Raw genomic sequence first — 22,542 nt, 5'->3', positions numbered from 1 at the left:
CAACATCTTGGGACGCTGTGCGGTTGGTTGGGTTGTGCTGATGTATGAGGGCTCGACGTTTTATTTGTAAGGTGGGTTGCTTTTCTTTATTTATGTCTCCTTTAAACTTCTTAACACACATCGCCCTGACCTTAAACTGGGTAATGTTAGCTAGGCTAACATTTAGCCAACACATAATTGGTTTTGTCTACTTGCTGGACAACTAACTACCACATCGCTAACTCCGGGGCTGGCAATATTTTATGCATTAGTTGGTTGACTTTAGTTCGGTCTTTGGTTCGTCATACCATTTTAAGCTGTCATATTTCTTCACTCTTGGGACATTTCAGTACTATTGTGTTACTAAATTTAGCGGTTAGCATTTCGCTACCAGCTTGTCACTAGTGAATGGGAACTGACTATCCCCTGGAACAGAACCAATCCTTTGAAGTCCGTGTTTACACTGGACGGTGGAGCCAGTGTTTCCAATGATTTAGTTTAGGTATTGTTGTTTCATTTGCAATTTAACTAATTGGAGCAAACACTCCGATGGTTTGGCCAACATTGACCAGCACAAATGAATACAGTAACCGTTAATTTGTGCCACTTTCTGATGTCAGTAGCTATCATTTACCCTGCACTTGAGATTTCCATTTTACCAACTTCGTTTTGATAGTACAAAGTACAGGCACTGCTGATGTGTTATATTACTTGACTTGGTTGTATAGCTAGGCCTCTTAACAGGTATTATATGCGTGTTTTGTTTTCATCGGTGCATTTACTGTTGGAGCCGCCCTGCACGTTATCAAGAAGATATTTAGCTTAATCAGAAAGCCTGTGTACCCATCTCTTGGCGTTAAGCTATTAACATTAGGTACTAAATATACTCATGGTGTGGTTCTCTAAACGCAGCTTGCTATGACTCAATGCTAAACATATTTTAAGTTAAATAATTTGTTGGAATAATGTATACCCGAAAATTTGTTCTGTTGTGATAGTCTGGTCAGTAATGGTTATCTTCCACAAGGTCTGTCGTGAACAGTCATATCAAAGCTTCTTTTTTTCCCCTTCAATCTTTGTCGGGACAGTTTTAGCTATTTTATTGATCTTTTTTTAGATTTCCCATCACTGGAGACAGTGCATCCGTCCTCCTGGTCGAACCTGTGGTTCTGTAATAAAACCCAGAGGGCCACTGCATTGAAACTATATTATAAATTATAGGGAATGTTTGTGACAGCACACGCCGGTTTACTGGGGATAATGGCATAAATTATGCTTCAGATCTGCAAACACTACACATCCATAAAGTTAATTGTCAATATAGCAATTAAAAGGCTTCAGATGGCCTGAGAAATTGCAATGCTGGTTCTCTGTTGTTATAACTTGAAGTGCCTCGCTTGTTAATAAATACTGTTGGAGATGCCCCAGGCCTTGAATGTAAGATAGTAGTTTGGGAATTCTTAAATCTTGTAATAGTTCCTTTAAAATGTTGCCGATTTTCTCTGAATTGACATACAAAAATATATGTAGTGCCGTGGCAATTATAGTTATAATAGTAATAATTATAAGGATAATTTATATTTTTGGTTGTTGGGTGGGGGCTAGAGTCCCCCCGACCCCTTTATTGTCTTACAAACGGTATTTGTTAATAGCTTGACTGCTAGCGGAACTATGTTGTAAATGGCATGGTTTCAGGACGAAATCCGCACCGCTGCAACGGGAAGTTCTTTATACGGAAGTTGTGTTTTCTTTGTGTATTCCGTTTTATGATTGTGTTATTTATGAAAACAACGTTTTAGTTTAGACTTTTTTTCTATCCCAATAGTATTTGTACCGGTCTGGATTATGAATTACTGGGTAAACAAATATTTAAGTTGTTGGAGATATTTCTAAGCGTTCCCTGTGCTATAAACCTCGCGCTATTTTCATGAGTTTTCGAGTAAACTCGCTCTACATGAGCGAAACCAAGAATACCTCGTCGAAAGGAAATGAACTAAATTGATGTTATAAAAGCCATATTTCGTTGGTAGTTTGGCTAAATGCATTGTATAAAAAAGTCGCCGGCTTGTGTGGACGTCAGTGCATAGTTTTGTGTGGCTAAGGCAGATTGTACGAAATTGCCTCAGCTTTTTACAGAGACGTATGGATGATGCTGTTGGAGTGATTGGCATTTTAACTATATCCCCACATTCGTTGAGCTGTATAGCTAAAATATAATTCTAGAATTGATATGTTCGATACTCTTTGTCCTTCATTCCTTTTTTTGCGCTCTGATAGCCAACATACAGCAATGATGTATGTTACAGATCAGTTGCATAACGGTCAGAAGAAAGCATATGGCTTTACTGTTTGCATCACAGAGGTACTTTTTACAACTATTAAAGTGTATTCTTCTCATTCTATCATGCTGCAGATCTCTCTCAAGGAGGTCAAAATCATTAGAGGGGATGGACGAGCAGAAATCAAACTGCGAAGAGAATGACTCTGAACCAACAGGTATTCCGTTTTTTCATTTTTAATATTTAAGATATATTTTTGACGTTTTATGCATTGTTTGGTAGGATGGTGGATTTGAATTCAGGGTGCTGTGAGTCTACACAGTACATGCTCAACAAATTGAGCTCCCAGGATGATGCCACCTTTGCTGTTTTTCCAGTCGCCTCTCTTTATCCATGATTAGCATGCTCATGAGCATCACGTTCAATAGTGACATAATGAGAATACCTTCTGCTGTTTGCCCTTAAGGGTACATTCCTACAAAATTTGAAGTGAGAAGTGTTAAGTGAGAATGCAAGAGGATTGTTTTGTTTTCATACAGGAGAACTTTTCTTTGTTAGATGAGTTTTCAAGGATAATTGTATATTTATGTATGTGTACCTATATACTATAGGTTGGTGGTACACATATGTAAAGGATCAGCAATGGAAGAGTTAGGGCATTTAGAGCCTTGTAGGTCAATACTAAGAATTTGGAATTTATCCTGGATTTGATGGTTGAAGTTTTAAGAATTGGAGAGATCTGCTGTCAGGACCTGGTATATGGTAGGGCCCTGGCAGATGAGTTTTGAGTGTAGATTGCTGTTGATAGATTGGAGATGATACAACAGTGAGTTGCAGTAGTCCAATCTGAAATAGTTTGTTGGAGGGAAGTGTTAAAAATAGCAGGCAATAGAAAACAATGGAAAGGGAGATGATGGCAAACATGAAGCATCTTGGAAGTGTATTGGAACTTAAGTAGACAGAGGAGTGTGAGGGCAAGACACCACGATAAGATGTAAGAGAGGGAGATCGGATAGTGAGATTTATTGTTGTACTTTCCCATGGAAAATTACTAAGTATAAAAAAAACCTACGCTTTTGTTAACAACAGATTCTTTTTGCTCCATGGTTTATTTTGTTTACTAGTTTGTTTTCAGCTGTATGCTTTAAATTTCCCTCCTTTTCCAGCTGATGACAGTGCCCCAGCAAAACAGCCTCTGTCCACTGAGGGAGAGTGTGTGGCCTCTCTTGCTGCCAAGGATGTGCCTGATGCTACTGTTGACGCTTCCAGGACTCCTGTGTAAGTATCTCAATAAGACCAGGGACGTTAATATGCGTTTGTCTGTCCCTGAGTAAACTACATATTGTTTTAAACATCAGAAAACCCACTTGCTTCTAGTATTTATGCTGTTTTGTCAATGGTTGCACAGGGAGATTGTAAGGGCCTGTGCCCTCTGCAATTGTGTGGAGCGCAGCCTGCATGGACAGGGGGAACTCCAACGTTTTGGGCCATCTTCCAAGCAGCTGACCCTGGAGCCCTCAGCTTCCTCACTGCCAGGGCCTGGGAATGATGACCTGTCTTCCATCGGGTTTTCCGACTCCTCCTGTCTCGCTGCGCTTTTTGATGACTCAGGTTGGGCTCCAAACATTGTCATTGATTGTATTTTCCCTGTGCACAACAAAGAGTGGCATAAGAAACTGCTCATATTTCAGATCTCAGCAATTTAAAACACAGTACTTTAGCTCTGGAGTTGATCATTCAATTTGGTTTGGGGTAATACAGATGGTGTGGCAGGATGAGGAATGGTATATTTTATTGTGAACAGGGGGTTGTTGGGTCCATCACTGGTGTGCGGTTTGGTCAAAGGGAGTAAAACGGTTGGAGAATGAAGAGCTGGAGAATGTGGACAAGGCTGTTATCTCAGGGACACAGCGGGTAAGAGTCTGTCCATAAAAAGAAGACTGCATGAATAGGGCTATTGGGAATATGTTTAGACCTCCCTGATGAAAACTCACTTGTAACCTTTGGTTTGTTTCAGCTTTGTGAATACTGCAAAAGGCTTGGTGCGACCATTCAATGCCATGCTGATGGCTGCTCACGGTTCTACCACTTTCCCTGCTCAGCAGCAAGTGGTTCCTTCCAGTCCATGAAGCGGCTGGCCCTCCTCTGTCCAGAGCACATTGTCAAGGCAGAGGAGTTGGGTAAGGAGACCAGAGACTTTTACCAAAACATCATCCTGACTTGTGGATTTATCTTACATCGCATTATTTGTGTTGTACAGCAGGCGGGGATGCCTGGTGTGCAGTGTGTGACTCAGCGGGGGAGCTCCAGGACCTGCTGTTCTGTACGGGTTGTGGCCAGCACTATCATGCTGCCTGTCTGGAGATTGGGGCCACACCCATCCAGCGGGCAGGATGGCAGTGCCCGGAGTGTAAAGTGTGCCAGACATGCAGGTGAGTCCAATCTCCTTATTTTCCCCATTGAGAAGAAACTAATACTATATTTAAGATTTTGCACTGTATTTGCTTTGTTGTTTTTGAAGGAGTGTTTTTTTCTTTTCTTTTGGACAGATTTTATGTGGGGTTTGTTAAAAAGAAATTCAAAATGGTGCGGAGGGACTCTTTACCGCCATTGAAATCGCATTTGATCAACAGAAAAACATCTTATTTTATATCCATCCATCCATCCCATCCATTATCCAAACTGCTTGTCCTGCTGTCAGGGTTGCGGGGATGCTGGAGCCTATCCCAGCAGTCATCAAGCTGCAGGCAGGGAGACACCCTGGACAGGCCGCCAGGCCATCACAGGGCTGGTTAGATTGTGTAACATTATTCAGTTTTTAATTGTATTTTTCAGGCAACCAGGAGAAGACTCAAAGATGCTGGTATGTGATGCCTGTGATAAGGGCTACCACACCTTCTGTCTACAGCCAGCTATGGAATCGCTTCCTTCTGACCCATGGAAATGCAGAGTAAGTCTTTGTGTCATTTACCCTATTATTAATAGTATTAATAGGATATTATTAATAGTTTATAGCTATAACTTTTATTTTAAAATTAACTCTTCAGTTAAAAAAATACTTTTCTCCAATGTGAAAGTCAGCTGATGAGATGTGCTCACCTGGTGTTTGGATAACCTTTGATCTTCATGTCCTTGTCCTATGGCAGAGGTGTCGTGTTTGTACAGGATGTGGTGTACGCGGGCTGGTACTGCCAGGCTCGGCCCAGTGGTTTGACAACTATGCTGTGTGTGAGGGCTGCCAGCATCGCCGCAGCTCTGTGTGTGCCGTCTGCAGCAAAGCTACCAACCCATCTGTTATCCTGCATTGCTGCAGCACATGCCACAGGTAAGGCCTATACACCACCTCAGTGGGAAGTATTTGTGGTTGATGGCGGGTTTGATGGTATAGGCTTTGATGTCCTATCTCCATTTTCTGTCCTCAACGTAGGTGGGTGCACAGTGAATGTGCATCATCAGCAGAACTTGCAGAGGAAAAACTCACCTGCTTGCTTTGTAAGGATGCTCAGCAGCAGACTGTCACTCAAACAGACTCAGCTGGGTTGCAAACTGTGGAGGCGTCTGACGAGACTGAGGGACGCGCAGAGTTGAGGGTAATGACAATCCAAGCAGGGGCCAGCAAGGTGACTGTAGAGCAGACAGATGTGTCAGAGGGGATAGTGGGACAGACAGACACAACAGAAGAGGTTTCGATAGCCAAAGCCGAGGCTATGGCAGATGAAGAGACACCCATGGAGCTGGGTGAGTGATAGGTTGCAGACAACACAAAACATGGCCTACAGAACCAAATGGCAACACTCTCAGCTAGAGAGAGAATTTGATTGCTGTTGTTTATATGTTGGTATTGGTGTAAGTTAACTGGTCTGTTTTGGGTCTAGGGTTTGATGATGAAGTTGTTGAGACGATAGAGGTTGAGGAGAGCACCATGGAGGCAGAGCCACAGCTAGTCATAAAAGACTGCCTTTCAGAGGTGCCCGCTGCGATACCAGAGTCTGCAGGTAAACACAGAAGCCATTATATAGATTGCATATCTTTTTGAAAAGAACATGGGGCAGTTGTTAATTTCTTGATGATAGTGTATCCAATGACACATTTATGAGTAAAAACACTAATTACCCTACATTCCTTCGCCCCAATAGAAGAATGTGGAGCAACAGAACAGAGGGACTTTTGTTTACCTGCTGTTCAAGAGGGCACACAGGAGGCCCCCTGCCAGCTGGACCAGGCAAGCCCTCAGCGGGACTCCATGGTAGAGACCCATTCTAAAGCTTCTGAGGAAGAACGAACACCAGTGTCACAACAGAGCAATGAAAAGATGGAGGAGGAGGAGGACGAGGACGAGAAGCAGGAGGTCAAGTCATTAGCTGAGCAGAAAACATTACAGAAGTTATTAAAAAGCAGTTCTCAAGGCATACTTGCTACTGACACCTCCAGCCAGGTTTCACCAAAGTTACCAATTCCTCCTGCTTCCATACAAGAAGTGGAGCCTATGCTCACAGAGATGGACGAGGTTGACCAGGAAGAGCAGGCTCCATGTCAGGGCCAAGGATCTCCATGTCCTAATCCCCCTCTGGACTCTCTGTCAGCAGACACACAGGAGGCCCCTTCTGTTGTAGACTTGAAATGCAGGCTTCTCACTCACTCTGATGAGGAGGAAGAGGATGAGGAAGAAGAGGATGAACAGGTAAAGGCTGAGGGGCAGAATGAGGAGGTGAGGATCAAACAGGAGTCGCTTGACTGTCAGGAGCAGGAGGTCAAGGCAGAGCTACTGCTAGATGACATGTCCAACATGAGCCACGGAGATGAGAGCAGCAGCGGTTTCCTGGGCTCCCCGGCAGAGCCCGACCCTCACCTCTCTTCAGAATTGGGCCTTGGACCTGCTAGCCGCTCACGTGCAGACTCCCTGCTAACCGAGACTGATGACTCCTTGCCCTTTGAACCCCTCAAGGGTGATGGAGAGAAGGTGAAGCGGAGAGGATCACCAGGCCGCTCACGGGTCAAACATGTAAGGTCATATTTATCAGGCTGTCTCGCTACAACTTTTCTTAACCTCTGACATTGCAACATGCCTTCTGTCCTTCTATATAATACACATGCTCTTTACTATAGGCAAAATTTAAAGGTCACTCTCAGGCCAAGCCACTGCAAGTAATATGCCAAGATAGTGAAATGACTTTCTTTGCAATTCAGGGGCGGAGCAGCAGTTTCCCTGGGAAAAGGCGGCCCCGAGGGGGTGGTGGAGGGAGGGGTCGTGGCGGAAGATCACGTCTGAAAGCAATGGCCTCCTGCATCGACGCGTTCTTGGTGAGCTGAAAATAATTTAAGATGTTGTTTTTGCTGTTGTTGTTGTTGTCGTCTACTAAATTATATCATTTTCATGTCTCTGTTTATCCCCCCAAATATACACACAAACACACAGTTAAGCATGACCTCAGACACTGGATTAAGTAAGGAGGAAGAGGAGGAGGAGGATGACACCATGCAGAATACAGTGGTGCTCTTCTCAAACACTGATAAGTTTGTCTTGCTCCAGGTACAGTTTTCCTTTACTTTGGCATTTCTAGTTACCCTGTGGCATTTACTTAGTGGCTGTGTATTTCTTTCAAGCAAACTGAATCTCTTTCTCTTCCTCTCTTGCTCTCTCTGTCAGGACATGTGTGTTGTGTGTGGCAGTTTTGGAAAGGGTGTTGAGGGGCAGTTGTTAGCTTGCGCTCAGTGTGCACAGTGTTACCACCCTTACTGCGTGAACAGCAAAGTAAGCATCATCCTTTCCTCTTCAATGTTGCCATGAGCTCAAACTTGTAAATTCCAGATTGATAAAAAGCTGTCTCTTCTCTACAGATCACAAAGATGATGCTCCGTAAAGGCTGGCGGTGTTTGGAATGTATCGTTTGTGAGATGTGTGGGAAAGCATCGGACCCGTCTCGCCTGCTGCTTTGTGATGACTGCGACGTCAGTTACCATACGTACTGCCTGGACCCACCCCTGCATACTGTACCAAAAGGCGGCTGGAAGTGCAAATGGTGAAAAGACATGGACCATAATGCTTTGTCTTACTTTTAGATTTGAATGGGGTCAAATGGAAATGGAGTCTGTTCCATTTGCATATTATGTAAAAACTGTACACGCTTCAGTTCTGCATCATTGACTCAGCGGCCCTGTTTTCTGTCTCTTGTTACTGTAGAAACAAAAATCTACTGTAGCAGACTGGTCACCTTTTAGTAACTTTCAAATTCCGATCCATACCTGTGCATGCATTTATATTTGGTTTCACTGCTTGTGTGCAGGTGTGTGTGTTGTATACAGTGTGGTTCCAAGTCACCGGGGTTCCACTGTGAGTGGCAGAACAACTACACCCATTGTGGCCCCTGTGCCAGCCTGGTCACCTGTCCTGTTTGCAAAGAGAACTTCATGGAGGAAGAACTGTTGCTACAGTGCCAGCACTGTGATAGGTGAGTATTGTTAATTAAAAACACAGCAATGAATGGGCATTCATTTGATTTTAGCCAATGAAGACCATAGGGGTATGGATTGTTTATGTAAAAATCATATCAAGAATTATCACTATAACATCTTTGATATGTGGGGTGATTAGTTAAAATATGTGTATCATTGTGTAAATGTGTGTGTGTGCGTACATGCAGATGGGTGCATGCTGTGTGTGAGAGTCTGTACACAGAGGATGAAGTTGAGCAGGCATCTGATGAGGGTTTTGCCTGCACATCGTGCACACCCTATGTTCCCAAACCTGTAGGTAAGTCATGGAACATACCTTGGTACCCAGGGAGGAAAAAGAAAGAAGCATTTGCACCGTTCTAATCCATTTTTTTTTAACGGCTTTAATTGTAAAAGTACAATCTTGTACAATGTATAATCCTTACTCGTGACTTGATCCCTCACTCTTGCTTTTGCCTTTTTTTACAGTAGTGGAGTCAGCCATTATGGCTTCAATAAAGATCAAAGAGCCAGGTTAGTGGAGTCTGCAGTCATGTTTTATATCTCAATCTAATGGGGAAAACAACAAGAACCGTTACCTATGTGTGTGGTGCTGTAAATCATTCAGATTTTCAAATGCCCTGCTCATTACAGAGCCCCAGTTTTACCGGCTGGAGGGTGTTTGGCTGACTGAGTCAGGTATGTCCCTGCTACGAAGCATCTCTATGTCTCCCCTGCACAAGAGACGGCAGCGCCGCTCCCGTCTGGGAACCCTGTGTGGTGAAGGCGGGTCTGATGGCATTGAGTTGAAGGAGGGAGAAGGAGATGGAGATGAGGGCAAAGGTAAGTGCCTTATTTTTATTGATCACTTTACAAACACTTTTCTGACATCTTGCATTTTTTAACTGAATTGGATTCATTGACTTCAGTGTTGACCTTTTGTGTCTAGCCTGTGGAGAACCCATGGAGTGTGAGCCCAAGAATGAGAACCCAGGGAGCCCTGAACGGGAGATGGGTGCAGAGGGAGTTGCTGAAGGCATGGTTGACTGTGAGGGTCTCAAAGGGGGGGCTGAAGAGACGGACGATGGCAAAAAAAGAAAGAGGAAACCCTATAGACCTGGTGTGTGTGTATGTATGTATGTGTGTGTGTTTGTTTGTGTGTGTGTGTGTGTGTGTTACAACTTAGGAATTTGACAAGGTAAACTGACCCCCCCCCCTTTTCTTCCTAAATGTCTTCTAGGGATTGGGGGCTTTATGGTTAGGCAGAGGAAGTGTCATACACGGATGAAGAAAGGATTTTTTGCACAGCTGGCTGGAGAGACCACTTTAGATGGACAGCCATTAGAGAGAACCATTGAGGAAGGTAATTGACAGCAGACTTGATGTAATACTGCATGGAATAAGTTTTTTTTTTTCCTTTTATATAAAGTCTTTGTGGATTAGTCCCCTGTGAATCACTTAAATGTTACAGACATTAAATGTCTTTGACTATAGGACCCCACCCTGACACAGATAACATCATGGATCCCAAACCAGCTGAGGGGGAGGAACAGGCCAAGAAACGGCGGGGAAGGAAGAAGAGCAAACTTGAGGACATGTTTCCTGCTTATCTTCAGGTGTGTGGTCTCTCAATGTTCCATGCCTAAAACTATTGTAATATCTATGGTGTTACTGATACAACTCTAATATTTGATATCACAGAAAGTTGAATCAGTTCATCTGGACACAAAGTTTATTGAGAGAAACGTTGCATCACTCATTTAAGTGACCTCTTCAATCTCAACTGACTGCAGGTATCCCCACCCTTATAAACAATACAGTGGCATAACGACCAAAAACAACAATCGGTTTCATATTCAAATAGCCGTGACCATTAACTAGAGTTGCAATGGCCATGTGTACTATTCACAGAGGATGGAGGAATAGTTGCAATCACAGCATTGTAAGATGGCGACAGATGTACTCATGTACCCCCCCCCCCCCCCCAGTTCAGGGATGGTCGCTCCCTCTTCACATAGATAGCCTCTTTGACTCCCCATTCAAACCAGCGTCCCTATGAAGGATGTGCACATCCTCATCCTTGAAAAAGTGGCCACTGGCCTGTGGATAGGTGTAGACTGTGGAGTCCTGGCCTGACGCGTTAGCTCTTCTGTGTTGCGCGGTTTTCTTGGCCAGTGTCTGTTTGGACACATATTTTCCAAACCCCCAAAATACGCCGCGCCAGAAATTGGTCCATCCCAAGGATTGGGTCCCCTGGCACAAACAGAGTAATATAATGTACGTTGTTGAGTGCCGGGAGGATTGCCGTGACTTGTATATCGGGGAAGTCAAGTCAATTTTATTTGTGTAGTCCAATATCACAAATTACAAATTTGCCTCAGGGGACTTTACAGCAACACAACACCCTGTCCTTAGACCCTTGCATCGGATAAGGAACAACTCCCTAAAAAAAATCCCTTTAACAGGGAGAAGAAATAGGAAGAAACCTCAGGAAGAACAACAGGAGGGATCTCTCCCAAGACAGACAACGTGCAATGGATGTGTGTTTAAACAATTTACAGAATACAACATTGAAAGAGGATAACAGAATTATAAGATATATGAAGAATATGATGAGGAGGATGCCAATCAGTGTCCAGACGTCACCGGAACAGCCCAGAACCTGAGCCAGGCGACAGTCACTGTCACCATGTAGACAAAAAAAAAAAAAAAAAACAAACAAAAAAAAACATCATGTCTGAGTCCTTGCACAATGAATGTCAAGTTTGTTTGGGTTTTTTTCCAATATAATGAAACTCTTTTTATCAAAAGGTTTCCTTTGATTATATGTGGCACGGTGGCGCAGTGGTTAGCGCGGTTGCCTCACAGCAAGAAGGTCCTGAGCTCGAGCCCCAGGGTAGTCCAACCTTGGGGGTTGTCCCGGGTCGTCCTCTGTGTGGAGTTTGGATGTTCTCCCTTTATCTGCGTGGGTTTCCTCCGGGTGCTGCGGTTTCCTCCCACAGTCCAAAGACACGTCGGTTAGGTGAATTGGCTGTACTAAATTGTCCCTAGGTGTGAATGTGTGTGTTGGCCCTGTGATGGCCTGTCTAGGGTGTCTCCCTGCCTGCCGCCCAGTGACTGCAGGCATAGACTCCAGCAAGCGGTTTGGATGATGGGTGGATGGATAATGGATGGATGTGTGAGTGAGAGAAGGATATAACATTGAAACAGGATAACAAAATTATATCGATTTATATAATATATTAAAATTTGATGATGGGGATGCCAAGCAGTGTCCAGGTGGCGACCACCATCACCATGGAGACCTGGGAGGAGGACAGGCTGCACGTGCACACAAGGGACGACTCGCATCACACCATTCACACACACAAGAAGAGAAAGGAGAAGACATCAATCAGAGAGAGAGAAGACATGAAAGAACAGTTTGCAATAATCAATAATCTATATGCTATAATCTCATCGGCAGAACAGTGCTTGATAAATTCATTGAGACAGAAACCGACTCGCCATGCAGTACAGGTTGTGAAACAGTCAACTTAAAGGCAACTAATTGTAGGCTAAAGCACAACGATGAGTTTTAAGTTTAGATTTAAAGCACTCAACAGACTGATTGTCTGACAGCAGCAGGCAGGTTATTCCATAAGAATGGGGCCCGAAACCAAAAAAAATGCTGGCCAAGAGCATGGCACAACACAGAAGAGCTAAAGCTTCCTGCCAGGGCTCCGCAGTTTACACCAATCTACAGGCCAGTGGACACTCTTTCAAGCATGAGGCACATTCTTAATGGGGAGGAACGCTGGTTTGAATTGGGAGTCAAAGAGGCCATCTATGTGAAGAGGGAACAACCATCTGAACCGGGGGGCTAAGTGTACATCTGTCACCATCTTACAACGCTGTGATTGCAGCTATTACCTAATTCCCTGTGAATAATACACATTGCCATTGTAACTCTAGTTAATGGTCATGGCAATTTGCATATGAAACCAATCGTTATTTTTGGTCGTTATGCCACTGTACCCCTCTGAGAATCGCTACCTTAACGTGGTGGAGGGGTTTGGGTGTCCCGGTGATCCTGGGAGCTGTGCTGTCGGGGCCAGTAGCTCCTGGTAGGGTCTCCTAAGGTAAATTGGTCCCAGGGGAGGGGCCAGACTAAGAGCAATTCCCAAGAAACCCAATGAATTTACAACAGCAGAGCCACAGCACCTTGCCCAGAAAAAGGATACCGGGGCCCTCTCCTGGAGCCAGACCTGGGAAGGGAGCTCGCCGGCAAGCCCCTGGCGCCGGGCCTTGGCCAATGGGGCCTGGTCGGGCCCAGTCTGAAAAAACTACACGGAGCCACCACCCTATGGACCCACCACCCGCAGAGATAAGCATTGGGGTTGGGTGCAATGCAGGCCAGGCGGCAGGCAAAGGTGGGAACTTGGGTGTGCCGACTCCCGGTATCGCAGACTGCTCCTCAGGACGTGGGATGTCACCTCTCAGGCAGGAAAGGAGCCTGAGCTGGTGCGGGAGGTGCAGCGGTACCAACTAGATATAGTTGGGCTCACCTCCACACATAGCATGGGCTTTGGTGCCAAATTCCTGGAGAGGGGCTGGACTCTTTACTTTTCCGGAGTTGGCCAAGGTGACGGGCACCGGGTGGGTGTGGGGATACAAGTCCCCAGTTGAGCGCCGCCATGTTGGAGTTCTCCCTGGGGACTGAGAGGGTCACCTCTATACGACTGCGAGTCACTGGGGGGGAAGGCTCTGACTGTTGTGTGTGCTTATGCACCGAATAGCAGTTTGGAGTATCCGGCCTTCTTGGGAGTCTCTGGGTGGTGTCCTGGATAGGGTTCCGCCTGGGGACTCTATAATTCTGCTGGGGGACTTCAACGCTCACATGGGCAACGATGGAGAAACCTGGAGGGGCATGATTGGAACGAATGGCCTCTCATCGGAACCTGAGTGGTGCCTTGTCATTTGACTTCTGTGCAAGTCATGGATTGGCCATAACAAACACCATGTTCGAACATAAGGTAGTTCATAAGTGTACTTGGTACCAGAACACCTTAGGCCGAAGATCGATGATAGACTTTGTGGTCGTATCATCAGCTCTGCGGCTGTAAGTTTTGGACACTCAGGTGAAGAGAGGTGCAGTGCTGTCAAGTGATCACCACCTGGTGGTGAGTTGGATCAGATGGCGGGGAAGGCTGCCAGACAGACCTGGCAAACCCAAACGTGAAATGAGGGTGAACTGGGAACATCTGGCGGAGGCCCCTGTTCATGAGGTCTTCAACTCCCACCTCCGGAAGAAGTTCTCGTGTATCCCGAGGGAGGCTGGGGACATGGAGTCTGATTGGGCCATATTCAAAGCCTCTATTGCAGATGCAGCAGGTAGGAGCTGTGGTTATTGGGTCATCGGTGCCTGTCGAGGTGGCAACCTAAGAAACCCGCTGGTGGACACCAGCGGTGAGGGAAGCTGTCCGGCTGAAGGAGGAGGCCTTTCGGGCTTGGTTGGCCCATGGGTCTCTTGGAGCAGCAGACAGGTGCTGGAAGCCAGAGCTGCAGCTTCGGCGGTTGTGGAAGCAAAAACTTTGGTGTGGGAGGAGTTCAGCGAGGCCATGGAGGAGGACTTTTGGTTGGCCTCAAGGAGGTTCTGGCAAACCATTCGGCGACTCAGTAAGGGGAAGCAGGGCTTGACTCAGGCTGTGTTCAGCCAGGGAAGGGAACTGCTGACCCAGACGGGGGATGTTGGGCAGTGGAAAGAACACACTGCGGAGCTTCTGAACCCAGCTAACACGTCCTCAGTGGAAGAGGTAGAGTCTGAAGACTCGGGGGAAGCCCCACCCATATCCCTGGCAGAGGTCTCTGAGGTAGTTAAGAAGCTCCTCGGTGGCAAGGCGCCTGGTGTGGATGAGATTCGTCCTGAGATGCTGAAGGCCCTAGACATTGTTGGGCTGTCATGGCTGACACACCTCTTCAGTGTCGTGGAGGGAGGTCAGGGACAGTACCTGTGGAGTGGCAGACTGGGATGGTGGTTCCCATATTTAAAAAGGGGGACCGGAGGGTGTGCTCCAATTATCGGGGCATCACACTGCTCAGCCTCCCTGGGAAAGTCTACTCTAGAGTGCTGGAAAGGAGGCTCCGACCGATTGTCGAACCTCAGATCCAGGAGGAAGAATGCGGATTCCGTCCTGGCCGTGGAACAATGGACCAACTCTTTACCTTTGCGGAAGTGCTGAGGGGGGATGGGAGTTTGACCAGCCAGTTCTACATGTGTTTTGTGGACTTGGAGAAGGCTTACAACCGTCTACCCTGGGGTACTCTGTGGGGGGTACTGCGGGAGTATGGGGTACCAGGGCAGTTGCTACAAGCAATCCGGTCCTTGTATAGCCAAAGTGAGAGCTGTGTCCGCATTCTCGGCACAAAGTCAAACACGTTTTCAATGGGTGTCAGACACCGCCAAGGTTGTTCTGTTTGTGATATTCATGAACAGGATCTCCAGGAGCAGCCATGGTGAGGACTGTGTCCATTTTGGGAACCTCAGAACTGCATCTCTGCTCTTCGCAGATGATGTGGTTTTGTTTGCTTCATCAGAAAACGACCTCCAGCAGACACTCGGGCGGTTTGCAGCTGAGTGTGAAGTGGCCGGGATGATAGTAGGGCTGTCACAATTATTACATAATCGCCTGATCGCGATTATTTGACCTGACCGCGATCATTTTGCAAAATCGTTAGAATCATTTCCACTCATTTGTATAAAAACAGCTGGATGAAACTAACAGAAATATATTTCCATCACTATTTCCACGTCATTTTCCACTGTTTGTTGTTTGACTGGCGCTGTTTTAATGACATCATCTTGTTGCGCCCCTTCTGCGATGGTTTAATGGCACATTTGACCTGACCACGATTATTTTGCATAATCGTTAGAATAATTTCCACCCATTTGTATAAAAACAGCTGGATGAAACTAACAGAAATATCATATTTCCATCACTATTTCCACGTCATTTTCCACTGTTTGTTGTTTGACTGGTGCTGTTTTAATGACATCATCTTGTTGTGCCCCTTCTGCGATGGTTTAATGGCACATTTGACCTGACCACGATTATTTTGCATAATCGTTAGAATCATTTCCATTCATTTGTATAAAAACAGCTGGATGAAACAAACAGAAATGTCATATTTCCATCAGTATTTCCATGTCGTTTTCCACTGTTCGTTGTTTGAATGGCGCTCTTTTAATGACGTCATCTTGTTGTGCCCCTGGCACATGAGTGGTGAATTAGTGCCAAGTTGGCGCTAGGCGCCAACAAACTGTTTATCTTGAGATGCTTATTCTATAATAATCGACGACTCTGCATTTCAACGAGCATCTGTTGACATTAATATCATGGACATATAGTTGAAAAGCCAAACACCACAGCACCACTATAGGCACATTTTGGTTTTAAGCTAAATGGAAAAAGGAGAGCCCAGTAACTTGGAGGGGGCGATTTGTCGGATTTGCAGCAAAAAGATGGCAGTCAAAAGCGCTAATACCACAAATAAAAAAAAACAAACATCTATGGATCCATCACCCCACCCAATTTGCCGAACTTGGAAAGACAGCCACCGCTGTAGTTCCATACCCGCAATTGGCTGTTCCTGAAGCTTTTGGACGAGTGTCTAAATATAAATGTGACAGTACCAGATGGTGCATGTTAACAGACAGTGTAATATGGTATATAGCCAAAGAAATGTATCAGAGGAAGCATGTGGTAGTCTGCAGCCCTCCCTGGATTAGCAGAGGGGGTGGAGCAGAGGGGGATGGTACAATTGAAGAGAAAAGGGGGGGGGGCAAATAAAATAAAAAGACAAATCATTAATTGTGATTCTTTGTATGACAATTAATCGTCAACTAATCCCCCTTCTCCACTACATGGTACCGGCTCCACTCGACTTGCCCTTTTTTCGTTTTCCATTATTGGAAAGTACTGGCATTTTTGTAACTCTTACCACTTTGCTGGTACCACTTTTGTCGAGGTTCCAAAAAAAACTGGAGCGGGTACCAAAATCAATCCAGACCTCTGACTGGTCAGAGAAACGCATCACTTTGCATCATTGCGTCATCAATGTGCACATGGGATATCAACCGGCATTTTTAAATACTGAGGCAGTCGAAGCAGAGTTATCTTAAAGTACATTTTGAAATTGAAAAAAATGGCCTCACTATGATGACCAGCTAAACTGAGGGGATACTGTTATGGTAATGGAAAACAACACAGAAGCGAGTTGAGTCGAGTTGAGCCGGTACCTTAAAGTGGAAAAGGGGCATAAAATTTCATGATCGTGACAGCCTTAGATGAGAGTCAGCACCTCTAAGGCTGAGGTCATGGTTCTCCACCAGAAAATGGTGGATTGCTCCCTCCGGTTGGAGATGAATTGTTGCCTCAGCCAAGGTTGTCCCTTGTCCCTGATTCTGTTTGTAATATTCATGGACAGGATCTCAAGGCGCAGCCAAGGTGAGGAGTGTGTCCTTTTTGGGAACCTCAGAATTGCATCTCTGCTCTTTGTGGATGATGTGGTTTTGTTGGCTTCATCAGAGTTTGCAGCTGAGTGTGAAATGGCTGGGATGAGAGTCAGCACCTCCAATTCTGAGGCCATGGTTCTCAACTGGAAAATGGTGGATTGCTCCCTCCAGGTTGGGGATGAGTTGTTGCCTCAAGTGAAGAAGTTCAAGTATCTCGGGGTCTTGTTCACGAGTGAGGGTAGGATGGAGCGGGAGATTGACAGGCGAATTGGTGCAGCATCAGCAGTAATGCGGACATTGTACTGGACCGTTGTGGTCAAGAGGGAGCTGAGCCTGAAGGCAAAGCTCTCAATTTACCAGTCAATCTTCATTCCAACCCTCACCTATGGTCACGAGCTTTGGGTAATGACCGAAAGGGTGAGATTGCGGATACAAGCGGCTGAAATTAGTTTCCTCCGTAGGGTGTCTGGGCTCAGCCTTAGAGATAGGGTGAGGAGCTTGGACATCCGGAGGGAGCTCGGAGTACAGCCGCTGCTCTTTCGTATCGAAAGGAGCCAGTTGAGGTGGTTTGGGCATCTGATTAGGATGCCTCCTGGGCGCCTTCCTTTGGAGGTTTACTGGGCATGTCCAACTGCGAGGAGACCCCGTGGTAGACCCAGAACTCGCTGGAGGGACTACATGTCCAATCTGGCCTGGGAACGCCTCGGGAATCCCCTAGGAGGAGCTGGAGGGCGTTGCTGGGAAGAGGGACGTCTGGAGTGCCCTACTTAGCTGCCACCACGACCCTATCCCGGAGAAGCGGTTGATGATGAGATCAGATACCACTGTATTGTTTATAAGGGTGGGACACCTGTAGTCAGTTGAGACTGAAGAGATCACTTAGATGAGTGATGAAACGTTTCTCTCAATAAACGTTGTGTCCAGATGAACTGATTCAATTTTCTGTGATTTTCTTATATGGATTATTGAGCATGCATAAAGACAAATATTTGATATCTTTCCATGCCACTGCAGGAAGCTTTCTTTGGAAAGACACTCATGGATTTGAGTAAGAAAGCTGTCATGGTGCACCCAACACAGAGACCAGGAACATGCTCTTCCCGACCTTCACTGCTAGGGGTTAGACCTTCTGTCCCTGAGGGTAAGACTTCTAACTTGACCTGCAACAGATGGAGCCTCTCCCAGGTGATTTGTTACACTAGGTGTGGAAACGAATGGTATATAGTTGACTTTTGCGCCTCTATCCCTAGCTGAGGCCAAGGATCGGGGGGTGGAAGTTGCTCTACCTCTCAAACAGGAAGGGGGTGACGCACCCCAGGGTCAGGGTGAGGGAGTAGGTGAGTGCTTGTTTTAAAGGGACTGTGGGCCAATTACTGTGACCTTTTTAGCCAATTGAGAATCTATTGGTTTGATTTAAATTCCTTTTCCTTATAGGAGTTTCTACACCATCCTCATCTGTGAAGGACCAGGTGTTAACCAACTCACAAGGCTCTGATACAGAGAAAAGTGCAGGTAATTTCCTGATGGTTGCTTTTATGATGTTGCAGTTTATCAAGTTGAAGGATGAATTTCATGTCGGATGTTTTCATACTTGCTCATGTTGTTTCTATTTCCCAGATCTTCCACAAGGGGTGGAGAGTCAGGACTCTGAGCAGTTCTTCCGGAAAGTTCTGGGAGTGTCAGAGGGCTCCTCTTTGGGAGGCATGAAGCCCATCCTTGAGGGCAGTAAGGGAGAACTCAACCGCAGTACTCTGCCACAGAGACCTCTCCTCTCAGGTACACATGCAGGGGAAACATAAAAGTTGTCAAAATGTTTACTACTCAAAAATTCAGGTCAATATTATGATTCAGAGATTTATGTCTAGTATTTAAGTAAGTTTCTGAGAAGTATTATATGTTACTTATACATTGAAAATCTCCAACAGGGTCTCTGCCCTCTGCAGGAATGATGGATGCCTTCCCTGGCCTCTCTCAGTCTCCATTTTTTGACATGCGGTAAGACTAAGGGCTGCTGCATGCTTCAAACAAAGTGATCTTCGAAATGTTGCATAATTTCGGAAATAAGCTCTTTGCTGACGTTCAGATTTGGGGGTGGTCTACGTCAGAAATTTTTTGTAACTTTGCGAATCCAACATTTTGAAGTCTATGCCAACTTTCCATAGCGATCAGCTAGGTTTGCTTCTTGGTGCATTTCTACAGCAAGGTGAAAAATTCTGAGCACAGAAAGGAGTCCTTCCAAAGACTTTTTCGTTAGCGAATGGTTTGGTGTGGAATGGCCCCAAACTGTGTTCATCTCTGGGTTTCCGGTACTGTTTGATAACCTTGCTGAACGTGGACAAATTGTGCCGTTGAGAGGGCTTAATCATGTCAGTATTTAATTATAGGGTTTTCCATTCACATCACAGCCAGTGACGCCGCATCTGATACGGTGAAAGACACTCATTTTGAACAGCAAAAACATAAGAGTGGTGTGTCTTTCTCAGGAATCGTCTTTGATATCCTACAGCACCATTTTTACATCCTGCACTGACCTTATAGCATGTACTGAAATTGCAAAGAGAAGTCTTTTTAGATTTAAAAAAACAACATCTGTGTCGCAGTCAGCGGAGGAGACGCTAGTGCCAATGTGGCATATGCGTTATGTAGATGGACACTGTTGCATGACATAATTTCTGAGGGACTTCCTAGTCCTGATTTAGCGCCACTGCTAATGGAAACATGAACAATAACCATTCACACAACTCCTCACCAGAATGGTGCGGCACACAGCGGCCTCATTACAACCCCGGCATGATGGGGGTAAAAGTATATGTGTGAAAATATGCAGGGTTTCAAGTGGTCTGCAAATTCCATCTGTTCATTCTTCAAACAACTACTTCCACTACCATGTTGACTGCTCATTGCTCACCATTAATGGAAAAACCCTGAGGGCCAGATGTACATACATGAAACTCGCAGCGCAAATAGTGGCCTGAGGCGAGTATGTTGGTGCGCTCACAATCTTTATGAAATTAACATCTAATTTACTACAGTTTCAGCTAATTCTGCAATCAGCAAATGTGACCACCTACTAATTGCATTTTGTGTGTGAAGGAGAGCACCACCTGTGCAATCAAGGCAACTGTAACAGCTATTCGGCATCTGGGACAGCTGCATGACAAAATGCGGATTGCAGCAGCAGCAAGTACTGTCAATTGAAATGATCCAGATGCAAGACAGTGTAACATAATTGTATATCAGCAATAGCTTCACTAGTGGGAACATTGTGTGGGAGGTTCTCAGTCATCTTTTTTTCTTCCCAACAGAATAATTATTGCGTGACTGCTTAGTCTGTACCTTTTACAGTTTCTTGTCCAGGGAGTTAAATTGGTGTTATTTCTGATGCAAATATTCTCTTGGCGCATCTTCGAGGCCTCTATGTCTGTCTTGATACAATTATTCCTTCCGTTGTTAGAGGAAGTAATCATCACAACAACATTCTTTTTATACATCTACACTAACTTACACTTATTCTCTCAAGGCAGAGAAATTTCACCCAGAATTTGACCCCGCTAATTGTGTGGCATTTAAGTAAATTCAACAGATGTAATGAATCACACTTATAATATCCCTGCCCGTTACTTGTGCAATCCTCCCTTAAATACACAAACATAAAGGAGAGAAGCGCACCTTGCAGTGACTCATTGCTGACACGCAAACTGTGTATTTAGGCCCTTGCGTCTGTTTGATGCATAACATGCATGATTTTTAAGGCAGAATGCATCATATCTGCAACCCAAACTAGCCACAAAAGGCTTAGTACATCTGGCCTTGAGCGTTTGGCTTTATCTGCATTTAATTGACTCTAGGGGTTGTGATTATCAAGACTTCTTGTTCATAATCCCACCCCTCATGATGGACAGTTTCTTGCCTCCCTCCTCTGTTGCTCTCCCTGATGTTTCTTCCTATTTTTTTTCTCCGTTAAAGGTTTTTTTTTATTTTATTTTTTTAGGGAGTTGTTCCTTATCTGATGCGAGGGTTTACGGACAGGATGGTATTTCTGTAAAGCCCCTTGAGGCAAATTTTTAATTTTTGATATTGGGCTATACAAATAACATTGACTTGACTTGACCTTTGACTTCAGCCGCTAAGGCATGAATGGTAATGCTGCTCAGCATGGTCAGGCATTGAGTTGTACAAACTAGTTTTTTTGGTTGAAGCATATAGAATGCTTAATACTCCCTTGCCCCAACTGCATCTCCTTTCAGAATATTCTCCAGCAAGCAAATATGCAACAATTTGTTTCATCATGAATAACCTCCTGTCTGGTGTGCATAGTGAGCGTGGAGGGCTGTTCAGTCCAGAAGGTGGAGAGGACAGTCCCTGGGCCACTCCTTCCACTCCAGCCACACCATCCACTCCACCCACCCCCACGGAGGCAGAGGGTGATGGGCTTTCCTACAACCAGCGTAGTCTCCAGCGCTGGGAGAAGGATGAGGAGCTGGGAGAACTTTCAACCATTTCCCCTGTGCTCTATGCCAACACTAACTTCCCTACTCTCAAACAGGACTACCCAGGTGAGTGTGTGGGAGCTGGTATTTTTCATTGGGCTCAGATGGTATCTCCGAATATGAAAATGTACGATAACATGGAATAATATCAAAAGTCTGGCTGTATATCATTAATAGAAATGATGAATGATCACCATTTCCTCTGCCACAGACTGGGCCAGTCGCTGTAAACAGATTATGAAGATTTGGAGGAAGGTATCAGCTGCTGACAAGGTTCCTTATCTGGTGAGTCACTTTACCAGGGGGAAGTCTTAGTCCAAACTTAAAACACCGAACCAAATTGGATATTACAGCAACTGTGGACGCTGAATGAGAGTTGGTGTTGATTCTTGAATTCAGTAACTCCATATATAGTTTAAGTGTATGGGAATCAAGCTATGAAAAGTAATTAGATTTCAGCTGATGCATTCCTATTTGCTCAGAAGTAAGGATATGTGTTATATGATGCTGATGTCATGCTTATGTTACTGGGACATTGTTCACCCCCACACACCTCTGCTTAACTTGATTTCAAGAAAATTAAAGATGAACGCTATTTAACCCACAACATTTTTTAGTTTAATGTGTCTGGCACTTGACAAAAATGTGTTAGAAGTGTTAATTACTCATATTCACTTGTCATTATTTACATCTTTGTCTTAATACTTGCTCCCACTGTAGCAAAAGGCCAAAGATAACCGTGCAGCTCAGCGTATCAGCAAGGCACAGAAGGTGAGTTATAGAATCGGTCTTTTTCATGAAAACTGAAGTTTAGCAGTTGTACAGCTTGTTTCATTATCCACTAAAATCCCCTCTGTTCCACTAACAG

At 45.0% G+C, this 22,542-nt stretch overlaps 1 protein-coding gene across 1 annotated transcript in view; it reads left to right on the top strand.

Moving 5' to 3' along the window:
- Positions 1-22,542, top strand: part of kmt2d (lysine (K)-specific methyltransferase 2D) — an 82,443-nt gene continuing 59,901 nt past the window's right edge. Inside the window, exons 1-31 of the mRNA XM_056298993.1 lie at positions 1-71; positions 2,393-2,475; positions 3,425-3,536; positions 3,667-3,869; positions 4,063-4,172; positions 4,276-4,438; positions 4,519-4,690; positions 5,094-5,208; positions 5,405-5,583; positions 5,686-5,996; positions 6,134-6,253; positions 6,395-7,260; positions 7,446-7,559; positions 7,675-7,788; positions 7,906-8,010; positions 8,097-8,278; positions 8,543-8,707; positions 8,900-9,009; positions 9,180-9,224; positions 9,345-9,533; positions 9,640-9,810; positions 9,931-10,053; positions 10,185-10,306; positions 18,199-18,325; positions 18,435-18,521; positions 18,622-18,690; positions 18,802-18,960; positions 19,110-19,179; positions 21,502-21,740; positions 21,886-21,959; positions 22,395-22,445. Of these exons, the coding sequence (XP_056154968.1) occupies positions 2,427-2,475; positions 3,425-3,536; positions 3,667-3,869; positions 4,063-4,172; positions 4,276-4,438; positions 4,519-4,690; positions 5,094-5,208; positions 5,405-5,583; positions 5,686-5,996; positions 6,134-6,253; positions 6,395-7,260; positions 7,446-7,559; positions 7,675-7,788; positions 7,906-8,010; positions 8,097-8,278; positions 8,543-8,707; positions 8,900-9,009; positions 9,180-9,224; positions 9,345-9,533; positions 9,640-9,810; positions 9,931-10,053; positions 10,185-10,306; positions 18,199-18,325; positions 18,435-18,521; positions 18,622-18,690; positions 18,802-18,960; positions 19,110-19,179; positions 21,502-21,740; positions 21,886-21,959; positions 22,395-22,445 (4,716 nt within the window). The 5' untranslated portion in view covers positions 1-71; positions 2,393-2,426. The remainder of the gene's footprint in view (positions 72-2,392; positions 2,476-3,424; positions 3,537-3,666; positions 3,870-4,062; positions 4,173-4,275; positions 4,439-4,518; positions 4,691-5,093; positions 5,209-5,404; positions 5,584-5,685; positions 5,997-6,133; positions 6,254-6,394; positions 7,261-7,445; positions 7,560-7,674; positions 7,789-7,905; positions 8,011-8,096; positions 8,279-8,542; positions 8,708-8,899; positions 9,010-9,179; positions 9,225-9,344; positions 9,534-9,639; positions 9,811-9,930; positions 10,054-10,184; positions 10,307-18,198; positions 18,326-18,434; positions 18,522-18,621; positions 18,691-18,801; positions 18,961-19,109; positions 19,180-21,501; positions 21,741-21,885; positions 21,960-22,394; positions 22,446-22,542) is intronic.

Source organism: Lampris incognitus, chromosome 2, assembly GCF_029633865.1.
Source record: "Lampris incognitus isolate fLamInc1 chromosome 2, fLamInc1.hap2, whole genome shotgun sequence".
Lineage (NCBI taxonomy): Eukaryota > Metazoa > Chordata > Actinopteri > Lampriformes > Lampridae > Lampris > Lampris incognitus.
This window is presented reverse-complemented; position numbering and strand designations above follow the sequence as displayed.